The sequence below is a fragment of the Xiphias gladius genome, chromosome 1 (genome assembly GCF_016859285.1).
Source record: "Xiphias gladius isolate SHS-SW01 ecotype Sanya breed wild chromosome 1, ASM1685928v1, whole genome shotgun sequence".
In the NCBI taxonomy this organism is placed as follows: Eukaryota; Metazoa; Chordata; class Actinopteri; order Istiophoriformes; family Xiphiidae; genus Xiphias; species Xiphias gladius.
Window position 1 is genome coordinate 14,525,932 of NC_053400.1, and position 19,648 is coordinate 14,545,579.

General features: G+C 40.5%; 1 protein-coding gene across 1 annotated transcript in view; it reads left to right on the forward strand.

The window, feature by feature from the left end:
• The window catches only part of ush2a (Usher syndrome 2A (autosomal recessive, mild)), a 223,593-nt gene that overhangs the window by 136,794 nt on the left and 67,151 nt on the right, over window positions 1–19,648 (forward strand). Inside the window, exons 55-62 of the mRNA XM_040127015.1 lie at window positions 1,039–1,194; window positions 1,832–1,995; window positions 2,291–2,500; window positions 5,172–5,374; window positions 5,474–5,586; window positions 6,493–6,721; window positions 8,875–9,043; window positions 9,165–9,386. Coding sequence (XP_039982949.1) covers window positions 1,039–1,194; window positions 1,832–1,995; window positions 2,291–2,500; window positions 5,172–5,374; window positions 5,474–5,586; window positions 6,493–6,721; window positions 8,875–9,043; window positions 9,165–9,386 — 1,466 coding nt within the window. The remainder of the gene's footprint in view (window positions 1–1,038; window positions 1,195–1,831; window positions 1,996–2,290; window positions 2,501–5,171; window positions 5,375–5,473; window positions 5,587–6,492; window positions 6,722–8,874; window positions 9,044–9,164; window positions 9,387–19,648) is intronic.

A 19,648-nucleotide genomic window follows, 5' to 3' on the forward strand; every position in this document is an offset into this window, starting at 1 on the left:
GTGTGTACCCAAGGGAATTACATAAAGTGCAAAATAGTAGAGGTTGTATAAGTTGCGTATTTGTTAAGTGGAAATACTTGTATTATTCAGAATTTACGTCATGTAAAAACACAAATATCCCCACAAAATCGAACCTGAATACATAGTATTCAGGTTAGATTTGCCTGTACACAGCTGGAATCTCAAAATGAGTCAGTCAGCGTTCCCACTATGGATCAGCTGCTTTCAAAACACTCAGAGCCAACCCCAGTCTGTGTAACCATCGTAACTTTGCATAGTTTGAGTCAACACTGTGTTTTTATCCAGTGGCTATAGCCTAGAGTTAGAAACCCGACAGCCTAGACTGAAATCTAAGTCTAAGTATGTTGGTTATTGAGAGACACATTCTGGAGAAAAACTTGAGCAGATAGGGAAACCGTTAACAAGCTGCTAACATGAATGTCCTGGTAATGAGCTAGGTGTTGTGCATTTTTTTAATCAGTGCTTTCTCAGTCGTAATGCACATTCTGGTCCGTTTTGCTCTGTCCTGTTCTACCCTGTTGGTGATTAGGCCTAAAATAAAGGTCCATTTTCCTAGCAGACGATTAAAATGCATGAGCCCGTGTCTCTGTTCTGCTCTGCTCAGCTCTGTGTGTTTGTCTAAGTGGCTTGGTTAAAAGGCGGCATTAAGCCCTTCTCTTCTGATTACAGCAAAAATTAGCATCACTGTTGGGAGAGGAAAACACGAACCCTGCAGAAAAAAAAACAACAGAGGGAGGGGCGTAGGGAGGGAGGGATGAGATACAGTGAACGCAAAAGAATAGAGATGATGAAAAACAGCAGAGGAGGAGGAAATGAGTGATAAGGAGAAGAGTCAGTTGAAAATTGTGTGTGTAAGTGTGTGTATGTCTATATACAAGCATGTGTATATTCCCATGGGGGTACAGTGTGCATCTGTGTGCTATATTTGCCGATTTGGGTACATGGGTTGTGTGTTAATGCTTTCCTAAACATCCAACCATGTGTGTGTGTCTTCTTTTATTCAAAATTCCCCTTCAGATACAAGTTGCTCAGACGTAAAACCCACCAGCCCCTGGCCATCACCACGGTCCCCACAGTAACAGCCAAGTCCCCTCCCCCATCTGAAGATCTCCATCACTGGCTCCATGTTTACTCCGGCACCAAATTGTTCTACCAAGATAAAGGCCTAAGCAGGTGAGATTACTGAAATGAGCTCTAGAGCAAACGCCGGCGCTGCAGCAAACCGTGTGTGCAGAGCTGATCGGCGAGCTGCTGCTGATGCCGATCTTTTAATACCGCTCAAAGATACATTAAGCAAATATCCCAAAGAATTAAATTGTTTTTCACACAGCGTCCCCTAATCTCAGTTTGGCACTTGGTGGAAGCTGATTTTTTTTTTCCCTCTATGCTTGCTAAACGGCTCTGGGTGTACTCTTTTCGGGTTTGTGCCTCTACTGTGCTTTATTCAAGTAGTAAACTGACAAACGTTTGAACGTGTCAGCACTTTTCACTTTGCCGGGTTTTTTTATAGATGTCGAAGAGAGAAGTTTATGAGGAAGTAATTAGCATTTGTTTAATAGAACTCACTATATTAGCAGAACTAACTGCAAAGAAAGAGTAACATAGAGTAACTCTAGAGTGAACAAATAGATAAAGACAGACATGAAATTATGATCCCCTTATCGCACTTACAGAGAAAAACTATCATATTTGTTATTTCTTAATTCGATCAATATGGGATTGATTTGCAGTTTCAGGTGGTACTTGCACCAGGAGCTTGTCTATAGTAGCATTTATTATTTTTTCTAACAGAAATATTGTCACTCAACAGATTCACCCGTTACGAGTACCAGTTAGTGGTCCATAATGATGTGGGCTTCTCCTCAGGAGAGACGGTTACTGCAGTGACCATGGCGGGGGTTCCCCTCCATCCTCCATCTCTGTCTGCCCACGCTATCAATCACACTGCAGTGCAGGTCAACTGGACACAACCCTGTAAGATTACCCTCTGTCTCAAACACACCCACTCAAACACACATAGTATGCCCAACAAAGGTCTTTATTTAGAAAGGTTTGAAACTCAAATTGTTTTTCACAAGGACAAGAGAATGGACACACACACACACACACATATTAGATGCACACACAAGCTCACTTTCATGAGAAGATGTTCTGTGAAGATTGTTCTGTCATTTGACAATTACCAAAAAGCAAAAATAGAGACGCAAAATAATGTTTTTATTTTGACTGCTCCCTCACTCTTCTCCCTCAATCTTCATGTCTTTCTCAGCTTTGCAAGATCTGCAGGGAGAGGTTGAATCGTACTTACTCACCATAAAGTCTCCCCAGTCAAGTCAAATCTTGGCTTTACCCCCTGAGATGAACTCCACGGTGTTAAGTGACCTTTGGCCCAGTACCACATATCTGGTGTCATTACAGGTGTCCAACGGAGCACATAATACAACTAAGACAATAGTTAATGTCACCACAGCGGATGGAGGTATGTGTACATTTATGGGATTTTTTGCCAACAATTTATTTTAGAAACCACTTAATATTTGCATCCTTACTTCATACAGTATATATGTATGAGGATGCGGTTGGGCTTATATGTATGTATAATTGTGTCATGTACAGTACATAAATTCAATACATCCAAGAGAGGTGTCTGTGTTAGTGTGCATTTCTCTGTGTCTCTGTGTTTCACAGGAGATGTTAAACACATCATGTAGTGAGGCATGAAATCAATACAAAGTGTGTGTGTGAGGCAGATTTAAGGTGTTGTAAAATGCTTGTTGGCAACACACACAACCTGCACACACAGTCATACACACAAGCTGTGCTCAAACATGTCTGTTCCCATGTCTTTTGCAGGCTGTAACTACTTTACTTTACGATACAATTACAATACATCACTCTGGCGTTTCCAGATAGTTAGATCATATATTCTGTAATTCTACAGAAAAAAGATAAAAAATATATCTGTTCTTTTTGTTCAAATTGAAAACTTCCACCAAAATATGCAAAGATATCATTATGATACACCTCTTTAACGGAGCTTCATCTGTTCTCACAGCTTTAGCTGTCTCTGCATAATCTGTTAATATTTGTAAAATGAACAACTGGGACTCTCTATCAGGATGTAAAATCTGGGGCTTTGAGAGGGTATTAAATGGAATATCAGTAAGTATATCTGTTCTTAGATCTACTGGTATTTCCCTTTTCAATCAGGGTCAGCTTTTACTATCTGTAGTTATGAATTGCACAGGCTATCCAACTGTCATCAGGACTTTTCTTTCCATTTCCTCTTCAACTCTCAACCCGGTCTCTCATCATTTAAGGGTTATCTTTCAAATCACTCTTTGTAATCATATGTCAAAGGTCACTTACCCTTTGTGATGTTTTCTTTCCGTCTCCATTTGCCTCTCAGTCCCTCTCTCTGACCATCTCTCTGTTTCTGCCCCCCCTCACAGTTCTTTCTCTGTTTCAGTATAATCATATGTCAGAGGCCTCTCTCTTTCTCTCTAATCTGAGCAGTATAATAAAAAGTGCATTAAAAACATTAGAAAATCATTAGGTGCTAAAGGCAAAGTACGGCTCGTTTAACTGAGAGGGCTCTGGAGGTAATTTCATTATTTTACAGCCATAAGAGTGCACACACAGACACATGCACACACACACACCAGGGCCAAATATATTTTAACTAATGCAGCTCAACCCTACCAACCATCCTTACATGGCCTGCAATCTATAGGGCAATGCTAACATCAGGACTAATTGGCAAGAAAAATGTGTGTGCATGTCTGTGTGTGTATGAGTGAAAGAGGCTCAGTGTGCAGTATTGCGCTGATAATGCCATCCTGCAGTAAATGAATTGTAGAGCAGTAGGTTGGGTTTAGGTAAGTGCATTGGCAGCAAATGAATTGGGTTAACTTCTCTTAGCTGAGTGCATTTTCACTTAGAATAATAGATTGAGTCTGTATTATTACCTCTCTCACACACCATATCTCATATTCACTACGTCTGTGTTTGGTTCTCTTTCTCACTTTTCTACTTACAACTTGATCTCCATTATCATTTGAAGAAAAACATTAAACAGTTGAATTAACAATAGTCTCACTTCTTTTGCCCTCTCTTTGAAATGAGATTTTGCTCCCTGTCTCTATATTTTCTTTCACAGATTATCTCTTACTTGTCCTCTATGTGTCAGATTTTCCGGTGTCCTTCCCTGTCTCCGTAATTCCCCCCTTCGTTTTGCCTCTGTATCCGTACTTCATTTCCTATAGGTTACCATACTAAATTAATCATCGTAGGAGTTTTGGTTTAGTATCCTCTGTGGATGTGCTGAAAGAGAATTTCTTGGAAGGGTGAAGTAAGGGAATTAAAGGAAATAAAGGAATTAGATTGAAGGGACAGTGAAAGAAAGAGAGAGAATTTAATAACACAACCCAGAAAGGTAGAGACTGTCTCAAAGAAAGATTTGCTGTTAACTACGAGATAGAGAGAAAAAGAGTGAGCTGATCATACCGCATCAATCTATTATTCTGAGTGAAAATGTACTCAGCTGAGAGAAGTTAACCCCATTCATTTGCTGCCAATGCACTTACCTAAGCCCAGCCCACTGCTCCACATTTAATTTATTGCGAGAGAGCATCAACAATGCAATACTGCACACGCATGGACACACAGGTTGTCTCCCTCCCTCACTAACACACAGACTCACAGTCACCCTCTCCTATATGCACACCAACACACTCTGTTTCTCTTTGTGTTACATACAAAAACACACGCAGCCGCCGCTCTGACGTTCTGTACAAATAGAGTAATCACATGCCGATAAGCTCTGTCTGTCCATCTCCATCTCTTCCCCTCTCTCTCTCACACACACTCATGCATATACACCTCTCGAGTGAGGGATGGTTAAAAGTGTTGAAGTTTCAGGCTGTGTTTCCCTTCATTGTGTGAAAATTAGGCTGTTACTAAACTAACTTTGAAAGAACTGCAACACTTGAGGTAGTCTATATGTAAAGGCTTATATGTGTCATACACTATTTTCATCAAATGTGTGTTTGAAGATGGCTATGTCTCCAGTCCTCAAGCTGTTAAACGTTTTGTTGTTCTTTAAGAATTGAAAAATGTTGGGTTTCTGTACCTACATGTGCCACCCTCAGAGCCAGACGGGATGTCCGCCCCAGAGGTGGTTCCAGTAGATAGCAACACGGTACGTGTGCTCTGGTTCCCTCCATTACAACCCAATGGAGCAGTTACTGGTTACTACATCTACGTCGATGACCGTCTCCATGGCAGTGTAGACAGCAACTCAGGGTCTTACCTGCTGGGGGACCTACTTCCTTTTACAATCTACAACGTACAGGTACACACACAAACAACAGCAGACATGCACGCCCTGACACAGACAGGCAAACGTGTGCATTATTTTTTTTTTTCTGCCGTGTTGGTGTGTGAATTTCAGGTGGAGGTGTGTACTGTGTATGCATGTGTGAGAAGTAATGTTACTCAGACAACTACTGTGGAGGATCTGCCTGCTGACCTGGGCACGCCACGCGCACAAGTGATCAGTTCCAGGTAATACAAATGTTTTTTTAGTTATTCTTCCACATTCTGCTTGCTCTCACCTCTCTTTTTTCTAAATGACAATATTTCTCAACCATTTTTAGAGTGTTGCCATTGTTCCAGGTTCATGAAATTTTATAGCCTTTGGTTTGAGTGCAGTAATCGTTAATGTTTATTGGCAGCACAAAAGGTTGGTTTGCAGGTTTGAAACAACAGAATCAATACAGCTGCCACTATCACAGCAAACTTTGGAGCTGTTTTTTGTCTTGTGAAATGGACGGTATACATTTTTTTTACTCAGCATTAGTAATATGTATCAATAAAGTATAACATTATTCAATTTCTTTTTATTACAAAATGTCCATTGTACTTTAAAATCAGACTCTGTGGGCAAAATGTTTGAATGTTAAAATGTTTAGCATACAGTAATCCATTACTGTATTCTATAATTGAGATTACCTCATTAAATAAAGATTATATAAAGTCTTCTGACTGTATAATTTAATAAGATTATCCCGAAGTTGATTTTTAACAGCTTTCAAAATGACTAAAGTATGATGGTAAACTGACACTTTCTTTGCAGTCAGTTAAATTTAATGACATTAAAACACTCTGCTTCCCATGTTTGACCCAAAGCATAGAGTGGCAAATCTTACAGTTGCCAAGGAAGTGGTGATTTGTGGCTTATTTTCTCTCTAGTAAAACTGTGGAAGTTGTAACTCTGTGTGTTACTACACAGGTCTCACTGCCAAAGATGTCAGAGATAAAACAGAGGAAAATCAATAGTGTGAAGTGTATAAAGATATACGCACCCTGACACTATAACTCAACTTTGTCAGGCATTAACCATGCATGAATGTATGCGTGTGCATGAATGTGTCGATTCTCTCTCTCTCTCTCTCTCTCTCTCTCTCTCAGGGTGGTGAGGTTGGATTGGTCACATCCAGGCAGACCCAGTGGCATCATGCTGGGTTATGAGGTTTTAAGACGGACACTGAGGTCATGTGCTGGTGGGTCAACAGGGGTCACATCCTCTGTGGGGGAAGAGTCAGAAGGTGCAGGTGGTTTAAGCTTCAGATGTTCCTACCTGCAGTGCCCTGTGAGTCATGGTGCGTGTGGGACATCCTGCTTCCATCCTGACAAACAGGTGATTACTGGACGTTTACTATCTATTGTAATTTTTTTGTATTCTTCCTTTCCTTGATATTATTTTTTATTTGGGGGGGGGGGGTATTGTGCACTTTGACAATACTGCATTTGCGCTGCTGTGTTAGAGGAAGGAACAACATACACTGGTAAAAATAATTCAATACTGATTTTTCAAGAGGACTCCATTTTTCAAAGTCAAGAGTATTACCTGGAACTACACACACATCTGTATGAAACATGTGATGCGTTTATGTTGTGAAATATGGTATAAATGATGTACTGTTTTGAAAAGCAAGACGTAACCCAAACAATAAGTTTGGATGTGTTTAGAATGATGCATTTTGTGGGGGCAGTATTTCTCCTTTCTTCTGCTCTGCTCTGCCCTGCTATTTTCTGTTTTTCATCTTTCAATCTGCCATAAACCTCTCTCCCCTGACCTTTCCACAATAGATACAAGAGTCTCTCATAACTAGAACTTGTTATGAGTAATCATTAAGACCTTTGCTGTGCAACAACAACATTGTGTAAAACAAGATAACAGTCCACGGTCTTTGCTTAAGCTGCTGATCTGAAGTGGAGAGTAAGAATACAGTGTTGCTGTGTACCCGCTCTGGATATTAGCCCTCAGACACATAGGCACACAAGCAAGAAAAGATACATAGAGACCCTTAGACAAACACACGCTCTCACATTTCCTCTTCCGAGTGCACGCTATTTATATGAGATGCATGGCCATCCTCTCAGTGATTAATTTCGCTAAACAGATTAACTTGTCATCTGCATTCACTTCCATCCTCGTGTCACAGAATGCCAGCCAAGTTGGCACAGTGAAACCGCCTGCCATACATTAACCCCCACAGCACCCAAACACAAACGATAATGACATTTACTGTAAGCTCACACATACAAATACACACATACACACCCATTTAAGTATTGCAAGTGGACATGCTTAGATGGAGCACACGCAAACCCACACTGATTAAAACCTAGGAAAAAATCGCCCTATACCACTAACGTGCTCACAGAATAACCCATTACATTGTATATACAAGTTTACAACACTAAGGAGAACTGTTCGGTACACAGGCTGCTTCCTTTTCTAGGTTAATGAAATAGTATTTGTCTTGTCCTGAATGAAACAGTGTGATATGATATGCAGTTTAATGTTTAAACTGTGATACTTATCAGAGTCCCATGAAGTCACAAAGAAACTGTATTCCATCAGTGTCTTGCATCTGTAATTAAGCATATAGTATACTGGTTCTTTATATCAATGTTGACAAACACACAGATGTAATATGATGTCATTTCTAAATCCAGGACAGAAATCAGTTTTATAAAAAGGGTTTATGAGTGTAGGCCTTCGATAACCATAGCCATTTGGGCCACTGCAGAAGGCGTGAAGTTACGGATTTTACATGGTGGAGGGGCAAAAGACAGTTACGTGTTTTAGTATTGTGGTCTGGGTATATGTTTTGGAGTAAAGTAACGTAAAGTATTTACTCAAGTATTGAGTAGACTTTTGAGTAATTGCATTATTATGCTACTTTGTACTTCTATTCTAATGCACTTCGGAGACAAATGTTGTACTTTTTACTCCACTGCATCTATTTTAAATCTTTAGTTACAAGTTACTCTACAGAGATTAAATTATTAATACAAAATATAACCATATAAATAAATGATGATGTGCTGCTATGGATTTAATTACGCAGCAGTATATACAGTATTTAAATTAGCCCCATCTTTACCAGCTGCAACATTAAAGTGATATGTACATTAATGTATTAATAACTATAATGCAATAATATCTATTGTTGTGAAGTGGACCATTCTACATAATGAATATCTTTACTTTTGGAACTCTAAGTACAATTTGATGCTAAATACTTTTGCAGTTTTACTTAAGTAAAAGATCTGAGTACTTCTTCCACCACTGGGTGTATGAAACCCCTCAAACAATCATTTTTAGGGAAAGTGGACCTACATAGAAACATTCCCCTAAATGGTCAAATGGCCTCCTGTTTGGCAGATAGTCACGTTCAATGCCCACACAAGTAGTTTATTGTGGATTTTTTTTCTGTGCATACTCTCTCGTGTGTGCATCTGTGTGTATACTGATTGTGTGTGCTACTCTATGTTAACTAGGTTTGCTGCAGTGGACTATTGTACACAAAGAAGCCACATTATCATTGCTGTGAGGGCAGTTACCTGAGTTTGAGTAATTCCTCCAACCCAGTCTGTTGCAATGGCAAACTACTCCAAGCTCTTCCTGACCACCAGTGCTGTGGAGGATACTATGTTCATGTGAAAACCAGTGAGTTTCGGATTGGTTCATGTGTTTATATTTACATGAAATTTGCCCATTTCTACTTGACTTGAGTCTATGCTTGTCCATGTTGTTCAAGCGTTTCCTTCATCTGTCCTTGTCTTTGTAGATGAATACTGCTGTCCTGACCACTCGCAGGGCAGGGTCTCAGTGGGGCTGGGTGACAGCTGCTGTGGGGGGGTTCCTTACTCCATGAAAGGCAGCCAGCTCTGCTGTAGTAGGAGCCTGCATGATGGCTATGAGGTCCAATGCTGTGGAGGCCGGATTGTAGATGATACACTGGTGTGCTGCGGTGATGCTGAGAGGGGGGAAGTGCATACATATACCCCAGGTGAGTGAAGGAAAAGCGTGGACACAAACATAAACCAACATCCACTGTTGTTCGAATAAGAATTAAGTTTTTTGCTTAACAATGAAAGCACATTGGATGAAGTTTGATGGCCTGCTGAGCCTTCTTGATACAAAACTGCTTTTGTCCAGAGAAAATCCTCCATTGTAAAGTCAAATCAACAAAAGGGCCTTTTGTTCAGAAAACTAAATACTGTGGCCCAGAAAGGATTTTGTCTAAGTTTAGTCCCTGGTGATGTCTTAATGTTTATTTGGAGAAAAGGCGAGTGACAGAGAAGATAGAAAATGACGGGACATGAGAATAAAGCAAAGAGGGTTGCATTAGACACATGGTGCAGGAACGTGGGGTCGTTTCCCTTTCTTCCTCTCCTGCAGTGTCCCGAAGCTGCCGGATACCATGGCACAGATGGGACTGTGTGTGGGTGTGTGTGTGTGTCTGTGTGTGTAGGTGTGGGTGTGTGTGTGTGTGTGTGTATATGTGTAGGTGTGGGTGTATGTGTGTGTCATTAGACATCTTTGTCATGGCAGATGATGATGAAACACACTTGGGATGGCACCGTTGAGGGCACTGCCAAGCACACAGCAGGACAAATACACACTCATTCTCTCTCCTTCACACACACACACACTCTCACATATAGACATATTACATGCACCCACACATACACACAAGCACACACACAGAATCAACAGGGTGCCCTCGGCATGGTTCGCTCAGAGTTGAGTGCCAGAGACAGACACGTGGACTCTATTCATCACACATAAACAATGGCCCCATATGGGCAGGCCCATAGTACTCCATTAGCCTACCCACAAACACACAGGCACACACTGACACACACATATGATCCCTACCCACACAAAAAATAAATGTATGCCAACTAAAAAGTTCTTAGAAAGCAAGTGAGTAAAATAAGAATACTTGTATTTCATAACATTTTTGGATTTCATGGCTGTTATCTTTTGTTTCTCTCCCTTATTAGAAAAACTTATTTTCTTACTTTGTCTTTTTTCAACATGTTGTCTTTTTATGATATTGTCGATAGGACTTTCTTTTAGAAGTTTTTCACTTTCAAATACTGAGTAACGCTTGTTAATTTTTTTAGTACAGTCCATCACATCGTCACTTCTTTCGTCTCATCTGTTTCCATTTCTTTCTCTCCGCTAGATCCTCTTTTCTGTTCCAACCGAGCAGGCTATATGGTCATCCTTCATTTGAGGGAGGCGTCCCAAGAAGTGTATATGCTCCCTACCTCCTCTCTCTCTCCATCTCCTTCTTTTATTTATTTCCCATCTCCTCTTCTCCTTTGTCATCTTCTTTGTTACTTTTACTCAATTGTTTCCCCACCCTCTCTGCTTCTTCCTCTGGCTTCTTGCTCCTCCTCTCTTCTCTTACCATCTTTTCTTACTCGTCCTACTCTTCTCCCTCCCTCCCATTATGCCCCCTTCCCTTCCACTCATCAGTCATTAGCGTTAGCTTCCCCATTGAGAACATATGGTATGATGGATCGCAGGGCTAGCGGTGCTAGCAAGGCTAAGGGCCATTTGCCGGGTGCACTGCGCTGTCGGGAAGCCCTGGGGCCGGCTCTGCAACCTCGACCCCACACGTCTGTTTCAAGACACTCACACTCACACAACATGCACACAGCAACACCTATTATAGGATAGGATACTTAACCTTGGCAAAACTCATTCTCATTGCTCCCTCTCACCATGTCCAGGGTTTTGTATTTTTAATGATATAGTGAGAGACTTGAGATCTGTGAAAGAAAGAAAAATAGAAAGAAAGAGAGAGGAAGAAAGAAAGAAATTAACACTTAAAATGCAATTAAGAGAGGACTACAGATTAAATGCAATTCAGTTTAAAGTAAATAATTGTGATGAATACAAAATGAATACACTATAAAAAAGTAGGGAGAGAAAGAAATAAGCGAAGGATACAAATTAAATACAATTTTATAACAAACACTAGAAATTTAAATTGTAAGAAAAAATGCAAGATGAAATAAAAATGATGAAGCAAGAAAGAAAGATGAGACAGAGAAAGAATTATTGGAAGAAAGAATGAAGAAAGGAAGGAAAGATGTTTTAAAGAACTGTAAAATTTCCTCAGTCAAAGGAAACTGAAAAAACAGAAAGAGCAAGAAAGAAAGTGAGAGACAGCAACAGAGAAGAGTGGTGAAGAGCTAGATGGAGCAGATTAAAGGAGGAGTGAAGGGTATCCCATTGTGCCCAGCTGATAGACTAGGTTAGGCTGATGTGATTATGGGGTCCCTGAAGTGCGATCTATCACACATTACCGTCCACACTGTCAACAACCATACACACACACTGCAGGGGAACAGCAATGCCAGGAGACAGCCGTCTGGCAACAGATACACGTGCTGCCTTACATGCACATGTGCACACGTAGATATACTTACAAGCATCCACACACAAACACTAGAACCACACACACTCTCACAAGAAAACATGCATGTGTAAACACACAGAATTGCAAGTAAATGTAGACTTAATCAAAAAGTATGCAACACACAGTTCCATGAGCGCGCTCTACCACATACATACATGTGCACTTCAGGCTGGACTGTTTGAGCATCCAGTGTAAATCAGGTGAAATAGAATCAGCGTAAGGAAAGGGATTTCACTCAAGTTGTCTCAAAGAAACACAGGAAATGAAAAAAAGCTGACCCAGTAGGCAGTGTTCTTCAATAACATTTCTTAGGGTTTAACAAACTTTTCTCCCTCGATATATTGTACATAGTGTAGGTTGATATAATTCCTGTCCACTCAGCACCCACCAGTCTATGTGCCTGCTCAGTATGCACCCTGGCATATTTTAAGTTTTAAGTATATTTGTGTTTACTTGATGGAGACTTTTCTTTTTTTCTCTCTTATTTTTTCTTGGGTCGTCAGTGTCACTCTGTAATGAGAGAGAGCACAGTTTTTCCTTATTATGCAAATAGGTACTAGAATTTCATGAATAGTATACTTTTTAGCTTATTTCAACTAGGACTTTAGGTTTTTTAGGTTTGCTATAGATAGGATTTCAATTTTAATCAGTACAAAACCACGTAATGGCTGGTGCCTTACTTGCACTTTAATCGCATAACTGAGTCACAAAGCCTCTTTTTAGGCCTCGAGTCGATTTTTCTTCCAATTTACAAGCCTAGCTACATTTATGGTGTATTGGGTTGTGAGCTGTCAAAATGCTTCCAAGTACACTGCGTTACTGTGGCTGAACAGATAGTTTGTCGCTGACAGGAGCGTGCAGCTGCTGCTGACGCGCTGCTTTTGCAGTTTGGCCGGCGTAGACTTGAAGTAAGTCATAATAGGTTCCTGCATACATGTGACGTTATTCAAACTTACCTGGTCAAGTGACACTTGTAATGGCATCTGTATTGGCCAGCCTAGCTTCTACTCTGGCCAGTTTTAAACTTTGGGGAATTATTGAGATGGTCTGTAATCCTTTCCTCAGCATCCAGAGTTACAATAACACAAAGTCTCTGTGCTAAATCCCTCCCTTCCAAATCTGCCAGTTTGTTTAAACAGCTTTCATTTCACTTTCAAGTAGATTAAATACTGTTTGTTTTTGGACAAAAGTGCCTCAGTTTTTTGCAGCATTTCCTCCTGTGTTGTAGGTTCAAGACCAACTTTTAAGCTCTTCATTTGCTCCTCTTTTCTTCTCTCTCTGAGGTTGTATGTAACATGTTTAGCTAAGACTTAGGTGAGATTAGATGGTGTTTAAAAGAATGTGTGTGGTGTCTTTGGCCTCCCGTTGCTCCCTGACTTTCCCTAAGTCCCCTGCCTCACTGTGCGCGCTCCACTAATCATTTCCCCTTCACACTTTTCTTTATAGTGTGCAGTTCTTTAACTCTTCCATCTGCCCTTCAACCCCGCCTAGCCGATCTCTCACTGTGGGTGCTACCATAAATGCCCTCCCCACCTCACTTTTTCTTAAATTGAGTGAATCTTAAAAATGTGCGCATTTCTTTAACTCCTTCCGTCTGTCCCAGCCCAGCAGGCCCCATCCAAACGTTCAAGGACAAATCTGAATATCCCTTTTCACCGTTTAAGTGTTAAAAGCCTGGCGGTGCCGGGGTGTTATCTTAACGCGCCTTGCCGTGCCATCATCAGAGCGCGTGATGAAAATGGCTGTGATGATGCTAAAAGAAAAAAAGAGGAGGGGGAGGAAAAAGTAATAATCAAATATGTTTTTCAAGGGCACAGTGACCATTTGCTGGAGGGAAATTATCCCAGTAGTTAAGCTAGCTCATCCCGAGCCTGGCGGAGTTGTGAGAGTGGATGCGTTTGTGTGTATAAGTGTGTGCAAGTGTGCATGGTATATTACTTCAACCTGGTGCATGCATGCTTCACTTTCTGTATCTGTTTCTATTTATGTATCTGAATAGTTTTTTATGCAGAGACACACCACCTTTGCATGTCTTTTCATTGTTTCTGCCAAAGATTCTCAACAGTTTCTGAGTGTGTATTTCCCTCTGTTTGTGTGTGTGTGTGTGTGTGTGTGTGTGTGTGTGTTCATCATTGCCAAAAGCCCCTCATCAATGATGGGTAGCAAATGGCCAGCAGAAGTTCATTCCAAACACCAGCGTCTGGCTGCTTTAGAAGATTGAGTACTCTCTGAACACAGGAAGACATTTCTCTCTCTGTTAATGTATTTATGATGATGGCTTTTCTATTAGGTTTACTTTAATGACTGGCAAGAATAAAACCAGAAGCTGTCAGGAGCACAGAGATGAGGACAGACTGCTATATGTGTTTGTGTGTGTATATATGTGTTCACTTTATGTGCCATTGTGTTATTCTTGATGTTGTTCCTGTGACACATTGTGGATTTAATAAAAGTTAACATTAAAACACACAAATTCCAGGTAAGAACAGGGAGCATATTGATCTCACATGCACAAGAACATACACCTAGGCATTTTTAGCAAGTGATTACTACTGGATTACTTATATTTAAAACATTTAAAACAGTTTCAGGTAAACTTAACAGCCTTTAAGTTGAACCAGACTGTTTGGCTCCTGAAGAAGCGTTCCTAGTACTTATTGATTTCAAAAACAAGATTGCAGTTCACTTGCATTCATAATGAGAAAATTACAGTGAAAATGACACCAAAAAAAACCCAATGATTTTAAAATGAATTCTGTCAGTTTCTTGAGATCAACAAAGACTTAGCCTCTTTCTTTCATGTGTTACCTCAAATTGCCTCATGTCTTCTGCTAAAAGTTGCAATTGTAAATGCAAATGTAAAGTTATTTATTCTGACACCGAGCAGGAAGGTCTCTCCGTTGGAGAGGTACATAAGGCTTGGAAGTATCTACCGATATAGTCATAGAGGTGCTGGATAACCTATACTTGCTTGCCAGCACCCCAACTCACCAACTCGAAAAACACATTGATGACAGTGACAGATAACCTGGAGGAGGTGGGCCATGGGTCATTGTGTTGTCAGCTGCAATGTTTGTCGCAAAATGTGTAAAGACTGGGTAGTGGAGGGCATGTGGGATTACTTGAGGTCTCCAAATCAGTCTGCTATAAAACATGAAGTGCTTAAATCCCTATAATGAATAAAATGTTTATGTGTCTGTAATTGACAAAAAAAGGGGTTATCTATCCATCTATTTCATCCACCCTAAACTTATGATGTAAATTTCTGTGGCTCAGTACATGTGAGGGATATGTACTTTATATGGGTACAAACAAAACATTTTTGTACTTGATGATTTTTGCGCACATAGTGGACTACATAATACAATATGTTATGTTCTTTATTTTAGCAAATCTCATACTCATCTTACCTCACATCTTTCAATTTTTTCCTGTTATATCACTTTCTTAACTCTTTTAGTTGTTCATTTCTTTATCACTTCCTCTTTCCTCAACCCCGTCCTTCTCTCTCATGTCTCTCTGTTGCTCTCTCACAGACACTTTAAACATACACGAACAGCTGCTTCCTGTGTCTCAATCTTTAGTGAATCCCTGTAGAGTGGTGAAATATAAGTGCCACCAAAGCATTTACCTAAGCTCAGCACACACACACGCACTGAATCACGCCCAGCTGGTAATGTTGAGATTTTTTTAAAAAGACATCAGAAAGACAAGAGGACAACCAGTCATCTGGGAGAAGAGTAGGTGTGTGTATGTGTGTGTGTGTGTGTGTGTGTGTGTGTGTGTGTGTGTGTGTGTGTGTGTGTGTGTGTGTGTGTGTGTGTGTGTCTTTGAATATGTGTGTGCTTGCTGCCACGACATCCACATGTGTGTGTCCACAGGGGAACACTGTGCACTCTGTGAGAAAGTCAATCCAATCTGATTTCATCTCACAACATGGCATATAGTCAAGCCCCTTCAGAGCACAAAGTGCACACATGCAAACACACACACACACACACACACTTCTTCCTGCAGTGTGTGGTGTGTGCATGTGTACTAGAGGCCAACTAATAATGGATTTTTTAGGCTGATACCATTTATTGAGAGTTTGATAAGAGCCATTTTTTGTTTTGTTTTTTTAACAAATGCATTACAACAAACATGTTGTGTTGATTACTGAGGAGGTTCTCAGGATCATTGCAGATATTTAGAGGTCAATCAGAAGGTTCTATTGGTCCTTTAGATTTTTCTAGGTGTTTTTTACAAGGTTTAAGTGGTCATTAAAGAGGTTCTACGGATGGTTTTAGGTTTTAGTAGTCATCAGGAAGGTTCTAGTGGTACTTTAAGAGGTTATGGAGGTCCCTTAAGAGGTTGTAGTGGTCACTGAGGAGGTTCTAGAGGTCCTCTGGGAGTTTTTAGGGGTCTTTTGGAGCTTCTAATGGTCATTGAGAAAGTTATACATGTAGTTTTGGAAGTTTTAGTGGTCAATGACAAAGAGGGAAAGTTTAGGAGGTTATAGTGGAAGAGGTTCTACAGGTCCTCTAGGAGTTTCTAGGGGGCAATTTAGAGGTTCAAGTGGTCCTTTAAGAGGTCATAGTAGTCCTTCAGGAGGTTTCTAATGGGCCTTTAGGAGGTTCTGTTGGCCAATGAGGAGGTTTTACAGGTCTTATAGTAACTTTTAGGGATCATTGAGATCATTCTGAATGTTTTAGTAGTCATTGAGGAGGTTCTATGAGTAGTTTAGATGTTTTTAGTAGTCATTAAGAAGGTTCTATTGGTCCTTTCGGAGGTTATAATGGTCACTGAGAACGTTCTTAATGTAGCTTTGAAAATTTTAGTAGTCAGTGGGAAGGATGTAGAGGTCGTTTAGAGGGTTCGAGGAGTGGTCCTTTAAGAGCACTCAGAAGTCCTTTAGGAGGTTCTTGTGGTCATTAAGGAGGTTGTAGGTGTCTTTTGGAGTTTGTAGCAGTCCTTTACGAGGTCTTAGTAGTCCTTCAAGATGTTCCCAGTGGGCTCTTAGGGGATTTTAGGGGTCCTGTAGGTGGTTAAACACCTATGGGAAATTTTTCAGTGATGTGTTGGACAGCGTTCCCCACCACCATCAGCAAAACACCAAATGAGGGAATGTCCTTTGGAAGAACACTATTCATCCCTCCAGTTGAGTTAAATACTCTTGAAGAATTTATGACAAGGAGCACTGAAGATGTTCTAAAGGCTTGTTGTGGAACATCACATTACTAATACACTTTGGTTTCTTTTCCTTTAATTTGTCCCCCCATCTGTATATATCTACATATACAGGTATATATACATACAGATATACAGTATGCGTATGTTTATATCTTATGTGTGTGTGATAAGCTAAAATCGCTAAAAAGTACATCAGCATTTATGTGCTTCTTTCTTTCTGTGTGTGAGTTTGCAGATGTGTGCCACCAGTCTGTGTCAATGGAAGATTCTTCAATGTGTGTCTGTGTGTGTGTGTGTGCGCTGATGTTCATGCACGCAAGTTGTGTATGTGCGCACTTGCTCTGCACTTTGTGCCAAACCCCTTGTAATATATTCAGGTATTTAAAAGTGTTTGGTTTGTTTAAAGTTGTGGAGGGGTTTTGGTCTCCTAGAGAGCTCGGATAACCCTAATCCACAACACACACTTTTATCAGTAGTTCATTGGCAGGGCTAAATATTGACTTATCATTAAGTGGAATGACTGAAACCCTAATAATAATTCACGTTGTCTAAGCACCTTGTGTTGACGCGCTGCTCCCGATGCTATTAACGAATGTATGCAAATCCAACATAAATCTGAAGATTAGGGCTGAAGCATTCTGCAATGCAAGAGAGAAAACAAGAGGTGTGTGATAAAATGTTGTTAATACATACGCGCGCATGCATACGCATGCACATACACATACACACAAAGCTTATAGAGAGGAAGAGAAAATAGGAGGTGTGTTTCGAAACGTTAACACAAATGTGCAATCATGTCACACACACCTATACACAGATAACACTCACAGAGACAGGGATTGGATTTCTGCTGAACGCATGATAATACAATAGTGAAGTTTAGCTGCAAAAGGGTAAACAAACGATGTAGACCTATGAGGTGAGTGGAGAGAGAGAGAGTTATAGTGGAAGGAAAGGAGGATAAGAGGGAGGTGGAAACAAGAGGAAGACGTCAAGACGATGAGGAGAGAAGAAGACGATAGAGGAACAAGCAGATACATGGCCAAAAGAGAAATGTACAAACTGAGAAATGAAACGGAGGAAGTAAGAGAAGGCAGAACATGGGTAACCTAGCTAGAGAAAGAGGGAAGGCTGTAGAAATGGGGAGGTATAGGTTGGTATAGAAGTTAGGGATGCAGGAAAAAAAAAGAATGATCAGAGAAGTAGAGGGAAGGGTGGACAGAAGGTAGAAGATAGCTCCTGAACTTCAGGTTACAAGTGATAAAGTAGGCATTTCCTAGAGTCAGAGAATTACGATATGCTGTGTTAGAACATGTTAGATGATACAGAGAAAGACAGTTGGACTGCTAGAGAGTAGACGCAGAGGCGGCAAATGAGTAAAAACTGTGAGTTGTAGAGGGCCTTGTGTCCGGATGGAAGGGAGGAGTAGAGGTGAGGATGCTGAGAGGACGAGGGATAAGTGGAGAGAAGCTATTTTGGAAAAGTGTTGAGCTGTTTATTTGCGCGTCATTGAAGCTGAAGTAAGGCGCTGGGGGAATTGGCCACCAAGCCCCCGCTCTGCAACAGCTGCCGCTGCTAAGTGAGTTACTAGCCGTCAGACTGCCTTTATGTCACACAATCACACGCACATACACATGCATTTTCCTGTCACATGGTGCCTGTGATGGATGCGGCGAGGATATAATGCACTGCAGCAGCACCGTAGAAAATATGTGCCATTCTCCATTTTCAGCCTTTAAGTGAAATGATTGTTTAAATTAACAGCATTTCATGTGCTCAAAGAGTGAATGCTGATTAGGGTGTTAAACAGTAAGTTATTTATCACTCCACAACTAGCTGAGGCCCCATTAAAGGCTGAGGCCATGATACAAAACCAATGACTTAGTGTAATGTCTGCTGTCAAATAAAATGGGCACCACAGCTGGGGGTAGATAGTACCACGGATCAGCATGTCATCAACTGTTAGGATACATTGGCTAAATACCTCATGAAAGTAGGAATATTTTAAATGTAAAATAAATAATCCCAAACAGTCTTTCAGTCTGATTCAAAATGAGAACCTTTTACTGTTGCACTCTCTCATTAAAATACAATTTTTACTTCTTCCATCATTACAGTGGTGATATTTTAGACGTGCTGTGCCATGCTCATTTGTATTTCCAATGCATCCTCACAGCAGGTGGTTGCTGACTCAGTATAATAGCCCTAATCCATTGCAAGGCCAAAGCATGAGAGTCCTCGCCCTCAACTAAGCTGTACTGGTGTCACAGTAACCAGATTGGTTGAATTTATGTAATTATGAAGGCCACTGGAAAAAAAGGCACCATGTTTTCTCGCCATCTTCAGCTTACTTTAGTTTTGTTGCTCCTCCATAAGAGCTGCTGCCAGTTTTATTTCACCTTCATGTCCATGATCGAACCTTAATCTAACACACAAGCGCCAGTGTTTTCTGAACTTCCTTACTATGTTGTGGTACAACATTTGTATAATCACATGCTCACTGGAGAGGTCTTCCACCATCAAACCTCTTATGAAGCAAAGTCCTGCAGGAAGTGTTGACTTTGAGTTTAACAGTCACCTGCTTACTCATAGTTTGATAGAAAATATGTTTACACCCAGATCTGGATTTTTTTTTTCACTTTTGTTTTCATTTTATTTAA